The sequence below is a fragment of the Schistosoma haematobium genome, chromosome ZW (assembly GCF_000699445.3).
Source record: "Schistosoma haematobium chromosome ZW, whole genome shotgun sequence".
Lineage (NCBI taxonomy): Eukaryota > Metazoa > Platyhelminthes > Trematoda > Strigeidida > Schistosomatidae > Schistosoma > Schistosoma haematobium.
In genome coordinates, this window is record NC_067195.1 from 13,705,633 (window position 1) to 13,729,280 (window position 23,648).

Consider the following 23,648-nt stretch of genomic DNA (forward strand, 5'->3'; position numbering starts at 1 on the left):
ATTTGTAAAATTCGAAGGGGTTCTAAGACCATGACAGAATAAGGGGTTGAACATGACTTCTGTACACAGTCCAAGTTTGAAATGGTGAATTGCTATGGCCTTGACTGTGCATAAATTCCTCATCCGAACGTTGTTTCAGCTAGTTCTTACGTTGTAGAGGATTTTTAGCGTAGGAGCGCGTGGCGAGCTGTAACCTGAATTGACTATCTGTCTGACGACTGAGCTCTTGATTGATTTGTATGCTGCTTTAAATTACTATACACCACTTGGATATTTCTTTACCGAGTGCGTTCTTTGTACGATCAATGTAACCTGTTTCACAAGAAAAAATAAAGTATCTATGAATACGATTGTACAGCTATGGAAAATGATATCGTCGAAAAAATATTCTTTGTTGAAGCGTCGCATAGTTCATTAAGATGTTAAATTAAAGACAATCATAGATAAATGTGTTACATTTTATCAGTATAAGGTTTTGGGGATTGTTGAGTTTTAAATAAGATGTCAGACCACCACTGAAAACTTGGGAGAACTAGATGGTTGTCTCGTCCTAGTATGAGACTCTTCAGAAGTGTACATCCACGATAACGCGTGCTAGATTCGAACCCCGGAGCCCTGGTCTCGCTTGCTAACGCTTAACCTCTAGACCGATGGGCTGTCGTTCAACGATGTTAATGTCTAACTTCAACCAATCCACGACATTGTGCAACCATCTTCCATTGACTTCGGTGGGTAACTGCCTCATATGCTACATGGTTGAACTCCACTGGTTACGGTTTCTCACTTGAACTCCTGAGAAGTAAATTTTTATTAGAAACAAAATCCAGGTAGTATAGACAGGTTAATTATTAAAATTCATGTTTTTTAATTTGATAATCACCATTTACCACCAATTAATTCACTGAATTCTGTCTCTTCTATTAATAATATTAGACAATTAATAGTATATTCTGTGATCATTTTTAACTTGAATTATTTTCCATGAATTATTAGAACAGTTTTAAATTTTAATCGCTGAGATTAGATTATTTATATCTATGTTTTTGCATAACTAATGATTCATTTTATTTTTTTAAGTTGTATAACTTCACATCAATTATATACTTTATATTAAATAAAATGAGTAAATTTTAATTCTTATTATTCTACTACCATTACATCGCCGAATATTGCTCCACTGCATTGTGGATAAAACCTCTATGTCAAAAGCTCCGAGATTAGTGCCCCCTGCTTCGATTTGAGTACATGGGCATTATCCCAACCCTCACACAAGTCGAATAATGAAGTGTGGAGCATTTATATTTGGTGCCTCCCTGAACCAGTATTTATGTGCTCAAGTAAATAAATATAAGATCGTAAACTATAAAAATAACTACTGAAAAAAACAACCATGAATGTCTCAGTTTCATGTTGAATAAATAAAATTACACATCATTTTTATCAATGGATTTAAACTAGAAAATGATTCATTTGAAAACAGTACATAGTTGTTGATTCTTCATTTTGCTATCAGTAGGCCATTGTCTCCGTTTTGTCTTTATGTATACATTTGTAATAATCAAGGAAGTATTGTGGTGTTTTGTTTGACAATTGTATTCAAAGTAAAAATTCTTACGTGTTTATATGTATGGCCATAAGTTTTCAACTTGAGTAATCTCAAACTTGTGAAAAACAATAGTTCAATTTATACCATCTGATTCTTTTTCAAGTATTTCTTATTTCGTTGTGAAATTTAACATTAATACTACAAGCAATTTGTGGAGATTATTGAGTTCTAAAGTTTGCACCACTAATTAATTTTAGTTAAACTGTCATTGAAAATCAAGAAGCGTTTTACAACTAACTTTTTCTATTCTGGATCTTCTTCAAGAACCAACCTGTAAGTTTTAAACTTTCAGCTCGTGGCAGATGCCTGACCTCTAGGTCAATAAGCCTTCAGCCAATGATCTACATACCTAACTTCAATTCGTTTGCATGGTTGTGAAGTTCAATACTAGGAAGAAACAGTTCAATGACTCTTGGTTATCAATAGTTGTTCAACTTGAAACATTTAGCGATATTAGCAAAATTATTATTGTCACGTTTTTCTATTTAAGAACAATTAAATTTAGACAAATAGTTTTTTTCTTTTTTCTTTGAATAGTTATTAAAAGAATTCCTAAAACCTGTACATGAATGGGGACCAGCCGATAAACAACATCGCGCTGAATTTATATCAATGATTAAATCTAATGAGTCACGTATTAATGAAGCTGGTGGTAATCTTTATACATCACCGATTGGTGGACCAACTACCATAGAAGGCAGTCAATTACAATTAGGTTATGGATTAAATAGTTCACTTAAAAGTGGTCTGACTGCTGCTGGTGTTATAGATGATACTAAATTCTTTCAAAGTAAATTAAATGTTGCTGAAAAACTTACACATGCTCATACAAAAGAAGTAGTAAAACGAGTCGTCAGCAATGCAGATATTAATCCAGCCAATGCTGCTGCATTATTGTCAGCAAGTCAAACAGTAAGTAAACATAATTGTTTTTACTTATATGTTTTCATAGTTTAAATTGAGGTCTAATTAAACCGTTGAAAACCCTCAAGAATTGGACGGCTATTTTGTTTTTCTATAATTTCTACAAATACACGTATACTCATATTAAATATTCTTAAATATTTGTATTTTTTCCTTTTTGGTGATGTCGATCCATGTATGGTCACTAACTTGACTTTATTTATTCAATGTAGGACTAGCACAATTCACGCTTTGTGTAACTGAGGGCTTCAATCATACTTCTAATAACCTCGCTGAAGTAGACATTGCTTTAGGTTCAAATACTGAGCTGGTTCTCCTGGGCTGAATTCCAATAAACAATCTAATGTACACAGTCTAATTAAACGGTACAGCAAACATTTAGAAGGATAATAACATACCCTCTTGCCTCTGCTATCTCCGGTTATGTGCGGATTTACTTGAGAAGGAAATTGTGAACTTTAGTTGCTTCAAATTACATAATCCTGCATTTATTTTGTTAAGTGTGCAGTTCTAAATGCGAAACATATATTTAACACGTTTTATTTTTGTGATTAATTTATTTTTTCAACTCTAACGTTTGTATGGGAATTTCGAAGTGTGTTTATTACACTAATGTGAATATTTAATGAATAGCTAAAAATTTAGAAAAATCAATAGCAGTATACCAGATATAGAATGTTTTGCAACCACATAGAATATAGCATTTTCAAATGATTTCAAATCTCAAAAGCCCTTAAATTACCTCGGTCACTATATTAGAGCTCCCGTTGTTAGTTTTACACATCTTGCTATTGAAATATTGGTAGATTTTACTTAACTATTAGTTAGGCAAAAGCCATTCATCATAGCGCTTTAAATTTCTACAAGAGATGGAAAGGCTCTGTCATCAATCCAATCGGTTCGTCTGACTGATATTTTTAATGACAGATATTTTTTCATACTACAATTAGAGTCTTATCATTCAGCATGTTTTGAATGTGACTCGTTTCGTCAATTGATAAAACAATGGAAATCGGAGAGTATACTATGAAACTGTTTCGATTTTTTCTATTGTCCTCAGTAATCTACATGCATGTATGATAACATGCTTACGTTAAAGCACGTTATTTGGCTGGTATTTATTGATTCGCAATACTGATTACAATTGTTTCATGATGTAACCCGACTATTATTTTTTTCATTGATAATACTCAATAAGTAATGAAATTCGCATCAGATAATCGTTGAGTCCTTTGTACCTAATGACTCCTGTTGATCAAGTTACAATGAGATCAGAGATCTAGCTGACTCTACATTGCATACACTACGTTGAAATTGTATGTGGTTGTAGGTTGTCGACAGGAATTCCGAGACCTAGACTTTTTTTCGTTCTGGGTGGTACTTGTTAGCTAAGGCCTGTCTACAATCTTTAGGAAGTGGTGCTATCCGGTGAGTTGGAGCCCATGATCTTCCTCCTGTCTCATATTCTGAGACATTACCATTAAGTTATATGGCTTGTGACTGAATCCCTATATGATTGAGATATTTACAGTTTGGTATTTGGTTCTTTCCTCTCAGATGCGAAATGTTACTTCAGGATTGACCTGCGTGAGCAGTTGAATAAATGATAAGAAGTGAAGTCGTTGGATGCATCAGACGCGTCGCTTGTATTAGGAGTCTCATCAGTCCTGGTGTTCTCGTGTCTGACGAAATTTTGGCACTGATTCAAAAGGCTCTATCGGGTCTTGCCGAATTGCGTCACTTGTGGAGTAGTCGAGATGTCCGTCTCAGAACCAAAGACAAGTTCACTGCGCTGCAATTTACCCCATTCTACTTTTTGGATGAGAAACTGAGTAATCTATGTCTGGGCTAGGAGTAAGGTACGGCGAGACTAGTTTATGAATGAATGACCTTTGAAGGGATCCCAAATGACCTTGAAAATGTTAGCCACTCAGGAAACAGTATAGAGTAAAAATTTATTATACAAAACGAAAGAATTCAAGTGGATATACTTCGTTTACATGATTCAAAGATTTGTCAAGATTAGAAAGAGATTCAGAGGTTCTAAAATCTTAATGCACACGGTAGAGGAACTCATCCATATGGCCCCAGAATAGTCGGCCTCTGGAGCCATGATAATGTGGCAAAACTCTTTCAGCCCCGACCACATAGCTTCAATATTGTTTGTGTGCACTCTGTTGTGCAAGCTTGTCATTTTTATTACGCATATATCTCTACAATACTTATACCACTGAAGAGCCGAAGCTTCAGTAACATCTGCGAATGTTGCAGCCAATGTTACTGATGCTTTTATTGTACAGTTCGCAATGATTACCATAATTTGCCTTAGCCTCAATCTGGGTCGAGCGAAAAAAGTTCCTATTCCAACAGACTTCTTCCTCCAACATATTACATCGAAAGACAACATCACGATAGTCTTCACAAGGTCCACAAATCATTTGATTACCACAATCACAAATAAACTAACTCCTTAGTGGTCCAAATTGTTGTAGCCGCCCAGTTATCACATCTCTAAAATCCTCTGTCAACCGATCGTTCGTGAGCATCAGGTACCGAAATTGATTCGTCCATAGATTATAATCTATAGGGTACTACTTAGGGATGACAAATTGATTGATGGGGGAGTAAATATTCATAAAGTGATGTAGTTTTGACATGTATAGTTGACCACCACCTACCTAGATGGGTGATGTTTACTGGCTGAGAGTAAGCTGGAAGAAAGCTAAGAAGATTGAAACCAAAACATGGCATCAGTCTATTAAGTTATTGACTATTCAACATGGACGTGTTAATAGGTGTAGACCACGTGGTTGGATTTCTCGTTATTATCGTATACAGTACTTTAAAGACTTTGGATGATATGGCTCAAAATATTTTGCAATGTCACAAATGTATCCATTCTTTTGTCTTCTTAAAAATTCTGAGCTCTTGAATTTCTCATAACTTCTTTTATGTTTTCAGTTCACTAATTTATATCTTCAATAATCATGTGTTCGATGACCAGTCTTTATATCCCAACTGACGCTGTCACTGCCTCTGCTATTCTGGGTTTTCTCCTGATAATTTCATTTTTCTGTGCTAATAATGTATGGCAACTTGAACCACCGTACATGTGTACTGGATTTTACGTTATGACTGATCAACTGACTGACAGACGGATGAATACGCCTTGAATACTAAACAAATATCATATTTGTCCTAATCCTTAATTCTGATTCAACTCAATTGAACAATCAAATGTACTACATATTCAGTTATCCATATATAGCTGGCTGATTCTTTTTTTCTCAACACTTCATTTTAGGCATTAGCTGCAGTTAATTCTGTTGCTCTACTTGGTTCACAACCGTTATCTGGTTGTATTACAGGTAATATAAACATTGATACAAGTGGAATAAAATTACCGGAACAGTTTTTCATATCTTCAGATTGTGATGAAATGAATGAATCAGTCAAGTCTACTGATCAATGAAAAATATAAAAACACTACACTGATTATTCTTTCGTTTTTTTTTGCTGAAAGTTTATCCTATCATTATACAATACATCAACGATTGTGTCTGTGTGTGTGTGTGTTGGTTTATTTGTTTATTAAATCTGATTTATTTTTTTAATGAAATTGTAACAACATAAATTTAGTGTATGGAAGTAAATACACAAAACAATCCACCCATTCCACACACACACACATCTACATAAATTATTAGTTTAACCAAGTAAATCAGTTGAAAAATATCACTATACACAACTTTTTTTTGTTTTGTTTTGGTTTCTTAATACCAATTCTATTGGTTCATTTTTGATTCTTCGTTCTATTAATTTATTCATTATTTACTACTACTACTACTACTACTACTACTACTACTACTACTACTACTACTACTACTACTACTACTACTACTACTACTACTACTACTACTACTACTACTACTACTACTACTACTACTACTACTACTACTACTACTACTACTACTACTACTGCTGCTACTGCTGCTGCTGCTGCTGCTGCTGCTGCTACTACTACTACTACTACTGCTACTACTACTACTACTGCTGCTGCTGCTGCTACTCTGCTACTACTACTACTACTACTACTACTGCTGCTGCTGCTGCTACTGCTGCTGCTGCTGCTGCTGCTGCTGCTACTACTACTGCTACTGCTACTGCTACTACTACTACTACTGCTGCTGCTGCTGCTGCTGCTGCTGCTGCTGCTGCTACTGCTGCTACTGCTGCTGCTGCTGCTGCTGCTGCTGCTGCTGCTGCTGCTGCTGCTGCTGCTGCTGCTACTACTGCTGCTGCTGCTGCTGCTGCTGCTGCTACTGCTGCTGCTGCTGCTGCTGCTGCTGCTGCTGCTGCTGCTGCTGCTGCTGCTGCTGCTGCTGCTGCTGCTGCTGCTGCTGCTGCTGCTGCTGCTGCTGCTGCTGCTGCTGCTGCTGCTGCTGCTGCTGCTGCTGCTGCTGCTGCTGCTGCTGCTGCTGCTGCTGCTGCTGCTGCTGCTGCTGCTGCTGCTGCTGCTGCTGCTGCTGCTGCTGCTGCTGCTGCTGCTGCTGCTGCTGCTGCTGCTGCTGCTGCTGCTGCTGCTGCTGCTGCTGCTGCTGCTGCTGCTGCTGCTGCTGCTGCTGCTGCTGCTGCTGCTGCTGCTGCTGCTGCTGCTGCTGCTGCTGCTGCTGCTGCTGCTGCTGCTGCTGCTGCTGCTGCTGCTGCTGCTGCTGCTGCTGCTGCTGCTGCTGCTGCTGCTGCTGCTGCTGCTGCTGCTGCTGCTGCTGCTGCTGCTGCTGCTACTGCTGCTGCTGCTGCTGCTGCTGCTGCTGCTGCTGCTGCTGCTGCTGCTGCTGCTGCTGCTGCTGCTGCTGCTGCTGCTGCTGCTGCTGCTGCTGCTGCTGCTGCTGCTGCTGCTGCTGCTGCTGCTGCTGCTGCTGCTGCTGCTGCTGCTGCTGCTGCTGCTGCTGCTGCTGCTGCTGCTGCTGCTGCTGCTGCTGCTGCTGCTGCTGCTGCTGCTGCTGCTGCTGCTGCTGCTGCTGCTGCTGCTGCTGCTGCTGCTGCTGCTGCTGCTGCTGCTGCTGCTGCTGCTGCTGCTGCTGCTGCTGCTGCTGCTGCTGCTGCTGCTGCTGCTGCTGCTGCTGCTGCTGCTGCTGCTGCTGCTGCTGCTGCTGCTGCTGCTGCTGCTGCTGCTGCTGCTGCTGCTGCTGCTGCTGCTGCTGCTGCTGCTGCTGCTGCTGCTGCTGCTGCTGCTGCTGCTGCTGCTGCTGCTGCTGCTGCTGCTGCTGCTGCTGCTGCTGCTGCTGCTGCTGCTGCTGCTGCTGCTGCTCTCTCTGCTGCTGCTGCTGCTGCTGCTGCTGCTGCTGCTGCTGCTGCTGCTGCTGCTGCTGCTGCTGCTGCTGCTGCTGCTGCTGCTGCTGCTGCTGCTGCTGCTGCTGCTGCTGCTGCTGCTGCTGCTGCTGCTGCTGCTGCTGCTGCTGCTGCTGCTGCTGCTGCTGCTACTGCTGCTGCTGCTGCTGCTGCTGCTGCTGCTGCTGCTGCTGCTGCTGCTGCTGCTGCTGCTGCTGCTGCTGCTGCTGCTGCTGCTGCTGCTGCTGCTGCTGCTGCTGCTGCTGCTGCTGCTGCTGCTGCTGCTGCTGCTGCTGCTGCTGCTGCTGCTGCTGCTGCTGCTGCTGCTGCTGCTGCTGCTGCTGCTGCTGCTGCTGCTGCTGCTGCTGCTGCTGCTGCTGCTGCTGCTGCTGCTGCTGCTGCTGCTGCTGCTGCTGCTGCTGCTGCTGCTGCTGCTGCTGCTGCTGCTGCTGCTGCTGCTGCTGCTGCTGCTGCTGCTGCTGCTGCTGCTGCTGCTGCTGCTGCTGCTGCTGCTGCTGCTGCTGCTGCTGCTGCTGCTGCTGCTGCTGCTGCTGCTGCTGCTGCTGCTGCTGCTGCTGCTGCTGCTGCTGCTGCTGCTGCTGCTGCTGCTGCTGCTGCTGCTGCTGCTGCTGCTGCTGCTGCTGCTGCTGCTGCTGCTGCTGCTGCTGCTGCTGCTGCTGCTGCTGCTGCTGCTGCTGCTGCTGCTGCTGCTGCTGCTGCTGCTGCTGCTGCTGCTGCTGCTGCTGCTGCTGCTGCTGCTGCTGCTGCTGCTGCTGCTGCTGCTGCTGCTGCTGCTGCTGCTGCTGCTGCTGCTGCTGCTGCTGCTGCTGCTGCTGCTGCTGCTGCTGCTGCTGCTGCTGCTGCTGCTGCTGCTGCTGCTGCTGCTGCTGCTGCTGCTGCTGCTGCTGCTGCTGCTGCTGCTGCTGCTGCTGCTGCTGCTGCTGCTGCTGCTGCTGCTGCTGCTGCTGCTGCTGCTGCTGCTGCTGCTGCTGCTGCTGCTGCTGCTGCTGCTGCTGCTGCTGCTGCTGCTGCTGCTGCTGCTGCTGCTGCTGCTGCTGCTGCTGCTGCTGCTGCTGCTGCTGCTGCTGCTGCTGCTGCTGCTGCTGCTGCTGCTGCTGCTGCTGCTGCTGCTGCTGCTGCTGCTGCTGCTGCTGCTGCTGCTGCTGCTGCTGCTGCTGCTGCTGCTGCTGCTGCTGCTGCTGCTGCTGCTGCTGCTGCTGCTGCTGCTGCTGCTGCTGCTGCTGCTGCTGCTGCTGCTGCTGCTGCTGCTGCTGCTGCTGCTGCTGCTGCTGCTGCTGCTGCTGCTGCTGCTGCTGCTGCTGCTGCTGCTGCTGCTGCTGCTGCTGCTGCTGCTGCTGCTGCTGCTGCTGCTGCTGCTGCTGCTGCTGCTGCTGCTGCTGCTGCTGCTGCTGCTGCTGCTGCTGCTGCTGCTGCTGCTGCTGCTGCTGCTGCTGCTGCTGCTACTACTACTACTACTACTACTACTACTACTACTACTACTACTACTACTACTACTACTACTACTACTACTACTACTACTACTACTACTACTACTACTATACTACTACTACTACTACTTCTTCTTCTTCTTCTTCTTCTTCTTCTTCTTCTTCTTCTTCTTCTTCTTCTTCTTCTTCTTCTTCTTCTTCTTCTTCTTCTTCTTCTTCTTCTTCTTCTTCTTCTTCTAAGTAGTGGCAGTAGTAATAATAATAGTAGTAATAATAATCACAATGGGTTATAGTTGTGTATGCATGTTATCAATTGCTTCTTTCCTAAATAAACACATCTTATACAACGTATACATGTATTTAGTTAATGTACATGATGAAAATTCAGTAGTACATTAATTGTTTACTATCTCAACAATTGTTAATAACATTTAATAAAATTATATTTTAATATGACAATCATTATTTGTAATAAATCATACTGTTTAATATTCTGCATTTTATTATTATGAACAAATATTTGTTCCTGTTTCTGTTTTCTTGTTCTTTTTTTATTATAAATTAACCTCAATTTCTATATTACAACTATCCTAGTACTTACTACTGTATTCATTCTAATATTATGTATACTAAATATGTTAGTAGATGAATAGTAAAATACAAACAAATTAAATGATAATAATAATAATAATAATAATAATATTTGTTATATTTATGTTTGATTGAATAAATTTATCCCATAAACTATTTTTATTTTCTTTTGATTGATTGTAGTTCAATAATGAATATACATTTAGATAAATTTATAATTATTTACCATGTTAGTGATGTGAATCAGTATCCTGTTATTTATTTATTTATTTTACAAATAAATAGAAATTTAATTTGTTATGAACGGGGAATTAAGAAGCCCAGACAATTACGAAAGCTATTTTCTTGGGACGTTATTGCATTTCATTCAAACCCTGTAAAACACTTATATTTATTTTTGTCCCTATCTTATTCTACATAACACGAGCTTTCGTTCTATGTATCATTCACTAGCATACCCTTTTTTGTTCCAAAAATATTGTAATTTAAATATTATATTTTGCACTATAATTTCTACCCTAATTCCCTGTTTCGGGCATAACTGTATTTTTCCAAATTATCCTACGTCGTGGTCAAGATATGCACTTATTTATTCATGTACATTTTTGTAGTAATCCGAATTCAGAGAATCCAGAGTTTAGTGTTCCAACTGTCTTGTCTTCTTTCACTCGCGTGCTTGCCAACCAATCAGGATTTAGAATAGTTCTCTCTACCCCAATCGAACTCACGCGTATTAGACTCAAGGTTAAGCCACTCAGCCTAACGCGTCAAGGTCATAATTTAGACTACACAGACCAAGGTCAAGTCATAACAAGTATCACGGGGTAAAAGCGATCCAAGGTCATAACAACTGGCGACGGAGAATTTTTTTTCTTTCCTATATTGATTGATCCAGTACAAAATGCCTGTTTCATTGGATGACCTTAAAACTATTCTTCAAATGCAGCAAGCACAAAATGAGGCAAATCAGACGAAGCTTTTGGATGCATTCGCACGAATGTTCTCATTACAGTCGTCCTCAGCTTGTCAATCAGATAAGCATGAAAGCATCATAAATTCTATTTCTGAATTCCAGTATGATCCTGAAGCTAATGTCATTTTCAGTTCGTGGTTTCACCGCTGTGAAGATATTTTCCGCGTTGAATGCTCGCATCTTGATGACGCAGCAAAAGTCCGCTTACTCTTAAGAAGACTGGGAACACAGGAATATAATAAATATGTGAATTTTATCTTGCCGCAAAATCCACGAGATGTATCATTCAAAGATACAGTCCAGATTTTATCTGATATTTTCGATGAACAGTCCTCATTATTTAATACTCGCTATAAATGCTTCCAAATAACGAAATCTCCAGAGGACGATTATCTCACGTATGCCGGGAAGGTAAATCGACAGTGCGAACGCTTCAAAATAAACGAAATCACAGCGGACCAATTTAAATGCTTGATTTTCATATGTGGTCTAAAGAATGAAGAAGATGCAGATGTCCGTACCAGAATGTTGGTACGCATTGAACAAGAACCAAATATGACATTACAAATGGTCACAACCGAATGTCAGCGGTTACTTAATCTCAAGCATGACACTGCGATGGTGCAACAGAAGGGTAAACCTTCCGGTTCTGATTCAATTAATGCGCTCCGATCCATAAAATCATCGAAACAAAACTGTACAAGCATGAAAAAACCTGCCAACCCCCCATCACCATGCTGGTTCTGCGGAGCATGGCATTTTGCAAAATTCTGTCCGTTTAAGAATCATAAATGCCGCAAATGTCATCGCATTGGCCACAAAGAAGGTCATTGTTCGTTAAATAAACGCAAGACTAAACATCGTAGTGAAAATTCAAAGCAACAATCAAATAGTCAGATTAAAACCACGTTTGCAACCTTTAAAGTTGGATTTAAAAATAGGCGGAAATTTGTAAATTTATTAGTAAATGGAAAACTTATACGACTTCAGTTAGACACTGCTTCTGATGTCACGTTGATTTCAAAGAACACATGGCACAAGTTAGGATGCCCATCCATCCGACCGACAGAACATGTCGCCCGAAATGCGTCAGGAGACATAGTAAAGTTGACAGGAGAGGTCCTATGCAATGTTCAACTTATGGGAAGTAAATTTACAGATGTTTGTTATCTAACAAATCGACACGATTTAGATCTATTGGGATTAGATTGGATTGCACATGTTGATACTTTGAATAAATTATTAGATGAGGTATGTTCTCAAAATGTTTCCTATGATTCTATCCAAATCCCTAATGATATTTCTAAATCAAATGTCTCCGACGAATCATCCTCTCTGGATATTAACGAATTAAATGCTTCTGATGAAACATGTTCTTATGATCTTTCTGAATCGAACAATTCAAATGTTATGTGTTCTCACCATGTCAAATCTAATACCGCCGATTTAGTACCTTCTCATAAAATTTCCAAATCGAATACTTCAGACAAAGTATGCGCTAGTGAAACTTCGGAATCTCATGTACTTCTTTCTAATGTTATGTCTACATCAAAGTCTTCTGCTTCCTCTCAATTGTCGTCCGTATCTTACATAAACCATCTTCGACAAATTCTTCCAGTGACAGCTGCTCGAATCGCTGAACACACTCGCCGCGATCCTATCTTAAGACGATTATCTACATTTATCCAGCGTGGTTGGCCCCCACGTATAACATCTCATGAACTGAAACAGTATTATCAACGACGCCAATCTTTATCCATCGTCAATGACTGTATAATGGTTGCTGATCGCGTAGTGGTTCCGTATAACTTACGCTCACTCGTCCTGAAACAACTGCATACAGCCCATCCAGGTACTGGAAGAATGAAAGTTATTGCTCGAAGTTATGTATATTGGCCTAATATCGATGAACACATCGAAGATTTCGTGCGTGCGTGCAGAAAATGTGCTGAGGTTTCTAAGTGTCCACGAAAAGCTGAACTACATTCCTGGCCATCTCCAGAAGAACCTTGGTCGCGTATACATGTTGATTTTGCTGGCCCATTCCAGGGTACGTACTTCCTCGTTTGTGTTGATGCTTATTCAAAATGGCCGGAGATTTTTCCTATAAATCAAATCACTTCGCAACAGACTATCATGAAGCTACGGCAGTTATTCTCCCGTTTTGGAGTTCCAGATGTTCTCGTGACAGATAACGGCACTCAGTTTATTTCTTCCATCTTCTCAGATTTCTGCAAGAGGTTTGGAGTCAAACATGTCCGTTCACCTCCGTACCATCCACAATCGAATGGTCAGGCCGAAAGGTTTGTAGATACCTTCAAAAGAGCGCTACTGAAGGCAAAAGGGGAGGGAAAGATAGAGGAGATTCTTGATGACTTTCTCTTGGTCTATAGAACAACTCCAAACCCATCAACACCAAATCAAATGTCCCCAGCAGAAATTATGTTTGGTAGAAAAGTAAGAACTGCCCTCGATGCCATGAAACCACAGCAAAGAGACATCGGAAAAAGAAACAGAAAGATGGAAAACCAATTTGATCGCCATCATGGGGCGAAACGCAGAATTTTCCAGAAAAATCAGAAAGTATACGTCCGCGATTTCCGATATTCACCTCCACAATGGACCAGTGGACGCATACTTAAGAGACAAGGGAACGTAATGTATGTGGTGGAAGTTGAAGGACAGAAGTGGACACGCCATGTCAACCACATACTGGAAAATGCTGGCACTTCACAGAAAACCGAGAAATTAGACTCAATGTGGAGAATCATTCTGGACAGTTTTGACATAAAATGCTCAGCGACTCAGAAGACCACGCAACCTGAACAAAGTCCTATTAGGAAAGCATCACGGAAACGCAGAAGACCAGATATTCTACAGGTAGACCCAAAGAGGAGAACATACGTTTCCGAAGGAAGATATCAATGATGATATCTCAGCACTTACCTGTATATAGTAACTAACCATTTTTTTTTTTTTTTTAAAGGGGGAAGGTGTTATGAACGGGGAATTAAGAAGCCCAGACAATTACGAAAGCTATTTTCTTGGGACGTTATTGCATTTCATTCAAACCCTGTAAAACACTTATATTTATTTTTGTCCCTATCTTATTCTACATAACACGAGCTTTCGTTCTATGTATCATTCACTAGCATACCCTTTTTTGTTCCAAAAATATTGTAATTTAAATATTATATTTTGCACTATAATTTCTACCCTAATTCCCTGTTTCGGGCATAACTGTATTTTTCCAAATTATCCTACGTCGTGGTCAAGATATGCACTTATTTATTCATGTACATTTTTGTAGTAATCCGAATTCAGAGAATCCAGAGTTTAGTGTTCCAACTGTCTTGTCTTCTTTCACTCGCGTGCTTGCCAACCAATCAGGATTTAGAATAGTTCTCTCTACCCCAATCGAACTCACGCGTATTAGACTCAAGGTTAAGCCACTCAGCCTAACGCGTCAAGGTCATAATTTAGACTACACAGACCAAGGTCAAGTCATAACAAGTATCACGGGGTAAAAGCGATCCAAGGTCATAACAACTGGCGACGGAGAATTTTTTTTCTTTCCTATATTGATTGATCCAGTACAAAATGCCTGTTTCATTGGATGACCTTAAAACTATTCTTCAAATGCAGCAAGCACAAAATGAGGCAAATCAGACGAAGCTTTTGGATGCATTCGCACGAATGTTCTCATTACAGTCGTCCTCAGCTTGTCAATCAGATAAGCATGAAAGCATCATAAATTCTATTTCTGAATTCCAGTATGATCCTGAAGCTAATGTCATTTTCAGTTCGTGGTTTCACCGCTGTGAAGATATTTTCCGCGTTGAATGCTCGCATCTTGATGACGCAGCAAAAGTCCGCTTACTCTTAAGAAGACTGGGAACACAGGAATATAATAAATATGTGAATTTTATCTTGCCGCAAAATCCACGAGATGTATCATTCAAAGATACAGTCCAGATTTTATCTGATATTTTCGATGAACAGTCCTCATTATTTAATACTCGCTATAAATGCTTCCAAATAACGAAATCTCCAGAGGACGATTATCTCACGTATGCCGGGAAGGTAAATCGACAGTGCGAACGCTTCAAAATAAACGAAATCACAGCGGACCAATTTAAATGCTTGATTTTCATATGTGGTCTAAAGAATGAAGAAGATGCAGATGTCCGTACCAGAATGTTGGTACGCATTGAACAAGAACCAAATATGACATTACAAATGGTCACAACCGAATGTCAGCGGTTACTTAATCTCAAGCATGACACTGCGATGGTGCAACAGAAGGGTAAACCTTCCGGTTCTGATTCAATTAATGCGCTCCGATCCATAAAATCATCGAAACAAAACTGTACAAGCATGAAAAAACCTGCCAACCCCCCATCACCATGCTGGTTCTGCGGAGCATGGCATTTTGCAAAATTCTGTCCGTTTAAGAATCATAAATGCCGCAAATGTCATCGCATTGGCCACAAAGAAGGTCATTGTTCGTTAAATAAACGCAAGACTAAACATCGTAGTGAAAATTCAAAGCAACAATCAAATAGTCAGATTAAAACCACGTTTGCAACCTTTAAAGTTGGATTTAAAAATAGGCGGAAATTTGTAAATTTATTAGTAAATGGAAAACTTATACGACTTCAGTTAGACACTGCTTCTGATGTCACGTTGATTTCAAAGAACACATGGCACAAGTTAGGATGCCCATCCATCCGACCGACAGAACATGTCGCCCGAAATGCGTCAGGAGACATAGTAAAGTTGACAGGAGAGGTCCTATGCAATGTTCAACTTATGGGAAGTAAATTTACAGATGTTTGTTATCTAACAAATCGACACGATTTAGATCTATTGGGATTAGATTGGATTGCACATGTTGATACTTTGAATAAATTATTAGATGAGGTATGTTCTCAAAATGTTTCCTATGATTCTATCCAAATCCCTAATGATATTTCTAAATCAAATGTCTCCGACGAATCATCCTCTCTGGATATTAACGAATTAAATGCTTCTGATGAAACATGTTCTTATGATCTTTCTGAATCGAACAATTCAAATGTTATGTGTTCTCACCATGTCAAATCTAATACCGCCGATTTAGTACCTTCTCATAAAATTTCCAAATCGAATACTTCAGACAAAGTATGCGCTAGTGAAACTTCGGAATCTCATGTACTTCTTTCTAATGTTATGTCTACATCAAAGTCTTCTGCTTCCTCTCAATTGTCGTCCGTATCTTACATAAACCATCTTCGACAAATTCTTCCAGTGACAGCTGCTCGAATCGCTGAACACACTCGCCGCGATCCTATCTTAAGACGATTATCTACATTTATCCAGCGTGGTTGGCCCCCACGTATAACATCTCATGAACTGAAACAGTATTATCAACGACGCCAATCTTTATCCATCGTCAATGACTGTATAATGGTTGCTGATCGCGTAGTGGTTCCGTATAACTTACGCTCACTCGTCCTGAAACAACTGCATACAGCCCATCCAGGTACTGGAAGAATGAAAGTTATTGCTCGAAGTTATGTATATTGGCCTAATATCGATGAACACATCGAAGATTTCGTGCGTGCGTGCAGAAAATGTGCTGAGGTTTCTAAGTGTCCACGAAAAGCTGAACTACATTCCTGGCCATCTCCAGAAGAACCTTGGTCGCGTATACATGTTGATTTTGCTGGCCCATTCCAGGGTACGTACTTCCTCGTTTGTGTTGATGCTTATTCAAAATGGCCGGAGATTTTTCCTATAAATCAAATCACTTCGCAACAGACTATCATGAAGCTACGGCAGTTATTCTCCCGTTTTGGAGTTCCAGATGTTCTCGTGACAGATAACGGCACTCAGTTTATTTCTTCCATCTTCTCAGATTTCTGCAAGAGGTTTGGAGTCAAACATGTCCGTTCACCTCCGTACCATCCACAATCGAATGGTCAGGCCGAAAGGTTTGTAGATACCTTCAAAAGAGCGCTACTGAAGGCAAAAGGGGAGGGAAAGATAGAGGAGATTCTTGATGACTTTCTCTTGGTCTATAGAACAACTCCAAACCCATCAACACCAAATCAAATGTCCCCAGCAGAAATTATGTTTGGTAGAAAAGTAAGAACTGCCCTCGATGCCATGAAACCACAGCAAAGAGACATCGGAAAAAGAAACAGAAAGATGGAAAACCAATTTGATCGCCATCATGGGGCGAAACGCAGAATTTTCCAGAAAAATCAGAAAGTATACGTCCGCGATTTCCGATATTCACCTCCACAATGGACCAGTGGACGCATACTTAAGAGACAAGGGAACGTAATGTATGTGGTGGAAGTTGAAGGACAGAAGTGGACACGCCATGTCAACCACATACTGGAAAATGCTGGCACTTCACAGAAAACCGAGAAATTAGACTCAATGTGGAGAATCATTCTGGACAGTTTTGACATAAAATGCTCAGCGACTCAGAAGACCACGCAACCTGAACAAAGTCCTATTAGGAAAGCATCACGGAAACGCAGAAGACCAGATATTCTACAGGTAGACCCAAAGAGGAGAACATACGTTTCCGAAGGAAGATATCAATGATGATATCTCAGCACTTACCTGTATATAGTAACTAACCATTTTTTTATATTTTTTTTTAAAGGGGAAGGTGTTATGAACGGGGAATTAAGAAGCCCAGACAATTACGAAAGCTATTTTCTTGGGACGTTATTGCATTTCATTCAAACCCTGTAAAACACTTATATTTATTTTTGTCCCTATCTTATTCTACATAACACGAGCTTTCGTTCTATGTATCATTCACTAGCATACCCTTTTTTGTTCCAAAAATATTGTAATTTAAATATTATATTTTGCACTATAATTTCTACCCTAATTCCCTGTTTCGGGCATAACTGTATTTTTCCAAATTATCCTACGTCGTGGTCAAGATATGCACTTATTTATTCATGTACATTTTTGTAGTAATCCGAATTCAGAGAATCCAGAGTTTAGTGTTCCAACTGTCTTGTCTTCTTTCACTCGCGTGCTTGCCAACCAATCAGGATTTAGAATAGTTCTCTCTACCCCAATCGAACTCACGCGTATTAGACTCAAGGTTAAGCCACTCAGCCTAACGCGTCAAGGTCATAATTTAGACTACACAGACCAAGGTCAAGTCATAACAAGTATCACGGGGTAAAAGCGATCCAAGGTCATAACAACTGGCGACGGAGAATTTTTTTTCTTTCCTATATTGATTGATCCAGTACAAAATGCCTGTTTCATTGGATGACCTTAAAACTATTCTTCAAATGCAGCAAGCACAAAATGAGGCAAATCAGACGAAGCTTTTGGATGCATTCGCACGAATGTTCTCATTACAGTCGTCCTCAGCTTGTCAATCAGATAAGCATGAAAGCATCATAAATTCTATTTCTGAATTCCAGTATGATCCTGAAGCTAATGTCATTTTCAGTTCGTGGTTTCACCGCTGTGAAGATATTTTCCGCGTTGAATGCTCGCATCTTGATGACGCAGCAAAAGTCCGCTTACTCTTAAGAAGACTGGGAACACAGGAATATAATAAATATGTGAATTTTATCTTGCCGCAAAATCCACGAGATGTATCATTCAAAGATACAGTCCAGATTTTATCTGATATTTTCGATGAACAGTCCTCATTATTTAATACTCGCTATAAATGCTTCCAAATAACGAAATCTCCAGAGGACGATTATCTCACGTATGCCGGGAAGGTAAATCGACAGTGCGAACGCTTCAAAATAAACGAAATCACAGCGGACCAATTTAAATGCTTGATTTTCATATGTGGTCTAAAGAATGAAGAAGATGCAGATGTCCGTACCAGAATGTTGGTACGCATTGAACAAGAACCAAATATGACATTACAAATGGTCACAACCGAATGTCAGCGGTTACTTAATCTCAAGCATGACACTGCGATGGTGCAACAGAAGGGTAAACCTTCCGGTTCTGATTCAATTAATGCGCTCCGATCCATAAAATCATCGAAACAAAACTGTACAAGCATGAAAAAACCTGCCAACCCCCCATCACCATGCTGGTTCTGCGGAGCATGGCATTTTGCAAAATTCTGTCCGTTTAAGAATCATAAATGCCGCAAATGTCATCGCATTGGCCACAAAGAAGGTCATTGTTCGTTAAATAAACGCAAGACTAAACATCGTAGTGAAAATTCAAAGCAACAATCAAATAGTCAGATTAAAACCACGTTTGCAACCTTTAAAGTTGGATTTAAAAATAGGCGGAAATTTGTAAATTTATTAGTAAATGGAAAACTTATACGACTTCAGTTAGACACTGCTTCTGATGTCACGTTGATTTCAAAGAACACATGGCACAAGTTAGGATGCCCATCCATCCGACCGACAGAACATGTCGCCCGAAATGCGTCAGGAGACATAGTAAAGTTGACAGGAGAGGTCCTATGCAATGTTCAACTTATGGGAAGTAAATTTACAGATGTTTGTTATCTAACAAATCGACACGATTTAGATCTATTGGGATTAGATTGGATTGCACATGTTGATACTTTGAATAAATTATTAGATGAGGTATGTTCTCAAAATGTTTCCTATGATTCTATCCAAATCCCTAATGATATTTCTAAATCAAATGTCTCCGACGAATCATCCTCTCTGGATATTAACGAATTAAATGCTTCTGATGAAACATGTTCTTATGATCTTTCTGAATCGAACAATTCAAATGTTATGTGTTCTCACCATGTCAAATCTAATACCGCCGATTTAGTACCTTCTCATAAAATTTCCAAATCGAATACTTCAGACAAAGTATGCGCTAGTGAAACTTCGGAATCTCATGTACTTCTTTCTAATGTTATGTCTACATCAAAGTCTTCTGCTTCCTCTCAATTGTCGTCCGTATCTTACATAAACCATCTTCGACAAATTCTTCCAGTGACAGCTGCTCGAATCGCTGAACACACTCGCCGCGATCCTATCTTAAGACGATTATCTACATTTATCCAGCGTGGTTGGCCCCCACGTATAACATCTCATGAACTGAAACAGTATTATCAACGACGCCAATCTTTATCCATCGTCAATGACTGTATAATGGTTGCTGATCGCGTAGTGGTTCCGTATAACTTACGCTCACTCGTCCTGAAACAACTGCATACAGCCCATCCAGGTACTGGAAGAATGAAAGTTATTGCTCGAAGTTATGTATATTGGCCTAATATCGATGAACACATCGAAGATTTCGTGCGTGCGTGCAGAAAATGTGCTGAGGTTTCTAAGTGTCCACGAAAAGCTGAACTACATTCCTGGCCATCTCCAGAAGAACCTTGGTCGCGTATACATGTTGATTTTGCTGGCCCATTCCAGGGTACGTACTTCCTCGTTTGTGTTGATGCTTATTCAAAATGGCCGGAGATTTTTCCTATAAATCAAATCACTTCGCAACAGACTATCATGAAGCTACGGCAGTTATTCTCCCGTTTTGGAGTTCCAGATGTTCTCGTGACAGATAACGGCACTCAGTTTATTTCTTCCATCTTCTCAGATTTCTGCAAGAGGTTTGGAGTCAAACATGTCCGTTCACCTCCGTACCATCCACAATCGAATGGTCAGGCCGAAAGGTTTGTAGATACCTTCAAAAGAGCGCTACTGAAGGCAAAAGGGGAGGGAAAGATAGAGGAGATTCTTGATGACTTTCTCTTGGTCTATAGAACAACTCCAAACCCATCAACACCAAATCAAATGTCCCCAGCAGAAATTATGTTTGGTAGAAAAGTAAGAACTGCCCTCGATGCCATGAAACCACAGCAAAGAGACATCGGAAAAAGAAACAGAAAGATGGAAAACCAATTTGATCGCCATCATGGGGCGAAACGCAGAATTTTCCAGAAAAATCAGAAAGTATACGTCCGCGATTTCCGATATTCACCTCCACAATGGACCAGTGGACGCATACTTAAGAGACAAGGGAACGTAATGTATGTGGTGGAAGTTGAAGGACAGAAGTGGACACGCCATGTCAACCACATACTGGAAAATGCTGGCACTTCACAGAAAACCGAGAAATTAGACTCAATGTGGAGAATCATTCTGGACAGTTTTGACATAAAATGCTCAGCGACTCAGAAGACCACGCAACCTGAACAAAGTCCTATTAGGAAAGCATCACGGAAACGCAGAAGACCAGATATTCTACAGGTAGACCCAAAGAGGAGAACATACGTTTCCGAAGGAAGATATCAATGATGATATCTCAGCACTTACCTGTATATAGTAACTAACCATTTTTTTTTTTTTTTTAAAGGGGAAGGTGTTATGAACGGGGAATTAAGAAGCCCAGACAATTACGAAAGCTATTTTCTTGGGACGTTATTGCATTTCATTCAAACCCTGTAAAACACTTATATTTATTTTTGTCCCTATCTTATTCTACATAACACGAGCTTTCGTTCTATGTATCATTCACTAGCATACCCTTTTTTGTTCCAAAAATATTGTAATTTAAATATTATATTTTGCACTATAATTTCTACCCTAATTCCCTGTTTCGGGCATAACTGTATTTTTCCAAATTATCCTACGTCGTGGTCAAGATATGCACTTATTTATTCATGTACATTTTTGTAGTAATCCGAATTCAGAGAATCCAGAGTTTAGTGTTCCAACTGTCTTGTCTTCTTTCACTCGCGTGCTTGCCAACCAATCAGGATTTAGAATAGTTCTCTCTACCCCAATCGAACTCACGCGTATTAGACTCAAGGTTAAGCCACTCAGCCTAACGCGTCAAGGTCATAATTTAGACTACACAGACCAAGGTCAAGTCATAACAAGTATCACGGGGTAAAAGCGATCCAAGGTCATAACAACTGGCGACGGAGAATTTTTTTCTTTCCTATATTGATTGATCCAGTACAAAATGCCTGTTTCATTGGATGACCTTAAAACTATTCTTCAAATGCAGCAAGCACAAAATGAGGCAAATCAGACGAAGCTTTTGGATGCATTCGCACGAATGTTCTCATTACAGTCGTCCTCAGCTTGTCAATCAGATAAGCATGAAAGCATCATAAATTCTATTTCTGAATTCCAGTATGATCCTGAAGCTAATGTCATTTTCAGTTCGTGGTTTCACCGCTGTGAAGATATTTTCCGCGTTGAATGCTCGCATCTTGATGACGCAGCAAAAGTCCGCTTACTCTTAAGAAGACTGGGAACACAGGAATATAATAAATATGTGAATTTTATCTTGCCGCAAAATCCACGAGATGTATCATTCAAAGATACAGTCCAGATTTTATCTGATATTTTCGATGAACAGTCCTCATTATTTAATACTCGCTATAAATGCTTCCAAATAACGAAATCTCCAGAGGACGATTATCTCACGTATGCCGGGAAGGTAAATCGACAGTGCGAACGCTTCAAAATAAACGAAATCACAGCGGACCAATTTAAATGCTTGATTTTCATATGTGGTCTAAAGAATGAAGAAGATGCAGATGTCCGTACCAGAATGTTGGTACGCATTGAACAAGAACCAAATATGACATTACAAATGGTCACAACCGAATGTCAGCGGTTACTTAATCTCAAGCATGACACTGCGATGGTGCAACAGAAGGGTAAACCTTCCGGTTCTGATTCAATTAATGCGCTCCGATCCATAAAATCATCGAAACAAAACTGTACAAGCATGAAAAACCTGCCAACCCCCATCACCATGCTGGTTCTGCGGAGCATGGCATTTTGCAAAATTCTGTCCGTTTAAGAATCATAAATGCCGCAAATGTCATCGCATTGGCCACAAAGAAGGTCATTGTTCGTTAAATAAACGCAAGACTAAACATCGTAGTGAAAATTCAAAGCAACAATCAAATAGTCAGATTAAAACCACGTTTGCAACCTTTAAAGTTGGATTTAAAAATAGGCGGAAATTTGTAAATTTATTAGTAAATGGAAAACTTATACGACTTCAGTTAGACACTGCTTCTGATGTCACGTTGATTTCAAAGAACACATGGCACAAGTTAGGATGCCCATCCATCCGACCGACAGAACATGTCGCCCGAAATGCGTCAGGAGACATAGTAAAGTTGACAGGAGAGGTCCTATGCAATGTTCAACTTATGGGAAGTAAATTTACAGATGTTTGTTATCTAACAAATCGACACGATTTAGATCTATTGGGATTAGATTGGATTGCACATGTTGATACTTTGAATAAATTATTAGATGAGGTATGTTCTCAAAATGTTTCCTATGATTCTATCCAAATCCCTAATGATATTTCTAAATCAAATGTCTCCGACGAATCATCCTCTCTGGATATTAACGAATTAAATGCTTCTGATGAAACATGTTCTTATGATCTTTCTGAATCGAACAATTCAAATGTTATGTGTTCTCACCATGTCAAATCTAATACCGCCGATTTAGTACCTTCTCATAAAATTTCCAAATCGAATACTTCAGACAAAGTATGCGCTAGTGAAACTTCGGAATCTCATGTACTTCTTTCTAATGTTATGTCTACATCAAAGTCTTCTGCTTCCTCTCAATTGTCGTCCGTATCTTACATAAACCATCTTCGACAAATTCTTCCAGTGACAGCTGCTCGAATCGCTGAACACACTCGCCGCGATCCTATCTTAAGACGATTATCTACATTTATCCAGCGTGGTTGGCCCCCACGTATAACATCTCATGAACTGAAACAGTATTATCAACGACGCCAATCTTTATCCATC

General features: G+C 40.3%; 1 protein-coding gene across 5 annotated transcripts in view; it reads left to right on the forward strand.

The window, feature by feature from the left end:
- Positions 1-6,509, forward strand: part of SLC6A5_3 (Sodium- and chloride-dependent glycine transporter 2) — a gene marked incomplete at its 5' end in the record, with an annotated part of 43,858 nt that extends 37,349 nt beyond the window's left edge. For 3 of the 5 annotated variants that reach the window (XM_051210460.1, XM_051210459.1, XM_051210461.1), the window contains 3 exons: positions 2,144-2,518; positions 4,088-4,389; positions 5,835-6,509. In XM_051210460.1, coding sequence (XP_051070454.1) covers positions 2,144-2,518; positions 4,088-4,129 — 417 coding nt within the window. In that variant the 3' untranslated portion in view covers positions 4,130-4,389; positions 5,835-6,509. The remainder of the gene's footprint in view (positions 1-2,143; positions 2,519-4,087; positions 4,390-5,834) is intronic. The other 2 variants (XM_051210458.1, XM_035729710.2) reach the window with 1 other exon arrangement.
- Between the last annotated feature and the right edge of the window lie 17,139 nt (positions 6,510-23,648).